This window comes from Seriola lalandi, unplaced genomic scaffold (assembly GCF_002814215.2).
Source record: "Seriola lalandi dorsalis isolate HSWRI2012SDOR001 ecotype SW California unplaced genomic scaffold, Sedor1 jcf7180001995211, whole genome shotgun sequence".
Classification (NCBI taxonomy): Eukaryota; Metazoa; Chordata; class Actinopteri; order Carangiformes; family Carangidae; genus Seriola; species Seriola lalandi.
Window position 1 is genome coordinate 1 of NW_019465877.1, and position 1,326 is coordinate 1,326.

At 42.8% G+C, this 1,326-nt stretch overlaps 1 protein-coding gene across 1 annotated transcript; it reads left to right on the plus strand.

Moving 5' to 3' along the window:
- Window positions 1–6: 6 nt before the first annotated feature.
- Window positions 7–1,161, plus strand: LOC147820122 (uncharacterized). Its single transcript, XM_087175705.1, has 5 exons — window positions 7–40; window positions 155–232; window positions 268–327; window positions 543–614; window positions 733–1,161. The coding sequence occupies exons 1-5, from the start codon at window positions 38–40 to the stop codon at window positions 1,159–1,161; spliced, it is 642 nt and encodes a 213-aa protein (XP_087031831.1). The 5' UTR covers window positions 7–37.
- The last annotated feature ends 165 nt before the right edge of the window (window positions 1,162–1,326 follow it).

The following is a 1,326-nucleotide window of genomic DNA, read 5'->3' on the forward strand; positions in this document are numbered from 1 at the left end:
TGTGGTTCATAGGAAGCGACCAACACTGAATTTGGCAATGGTAATTAGAAAATTATTCACACTCACAAATTGATTATAAATATTTTGTTCACTGAATGATAGTTTGACAATATAGCCCTCTCATGACATGGCCCTTTGCTTTGTTGCCTTTCAGTTTAACAAGCCAAGATTTGGTGGTGTGCATGTCGCGGCAGCGAAGCCAAACCTCGGTGCTGCCAGAAAAGTAACAAAGGTAAGTAGAGATCACATAGACTGAATGTTTTACAGACCCAAGTCACCGATCCCACCGAGCCAACCACCAGTTCTCCAGCCAGCATTGTTGTCCCAGTAAGTAATGATACAACCCACTTTTCAAATACAGTTTAAGTATTTGTATTTCGACCCCTTATTTTTTTCTGCAAGGGTATGAACGGTATCAAAAGCTATTCATATCAGAAATGACACATGAAACCTAAAAAATATTGGCTATATGAAATAATAATTTAAGGTTTGATTATGTTGTAAATTGTGATTTCATTTTAACAAATCTTATTCTCTTATAGGCTCCAGTCCCTGAGACAGTTCGAGCTTCAGTGTCTGTCCAGAATCCCACTGCAGTGTGTGCCTCTGTGCCTGTAAGTAATATATCATTTAATTTAATTTTCGTGTAGATCATTAGCAGTGTCTTGTTTCTTACCAGTATAAAATATACTTATGTTTTGTTGTTTATGTTATGTTTTGTCTATTTCAAAGACTGCTGACTCCAGCACGGAAGCACTTTCAACACCTCAGCTGCCCCGTTTGTGGTCAGAAGGCTTGCCACCTGAAGACCACAAATGGATTCTGAAGATGCTCTTCAAGATGGGGCCCAGGGGAAAACTGGAGCTTCAAGACCACCTGAAGCTCTGGTACTTCCCACCTCAGCCAAGCGGTGTCTACAACCAGGCTCCTGCTCCAGACCGCTTTTTTGCCCACCCACTTCTTGTGTGGATGCCATACAAGTTGTGGAAGGTGAAGGTGGTCTGTCCGAACTCTGACTGTGGGCAGCACCAGCTCACAGGAGCTGGGCTGCACAAGAGGGCACGGCGGGTCCTGGATGTCCAATTACAGGGTTTAGCTTCCAAAGAGGACTTTGTTTGGAGATTTCAAGGCCCTTTTTCAGCCTGTGGAGCTCATCACTGAAGACTTCTCCCTGTACACATTTAATTACTGTGATTTTGGCTTGTGACTGTACACTCCCTTTTCCTTGGTTTGGAGTTTTAGAATAGGTCCTGGCAAATGTGATGAGTCTTGCAATGCCCCGGATCATCAATCTCCAACTTGAAAAACGTTCAAATCGATGAGAAC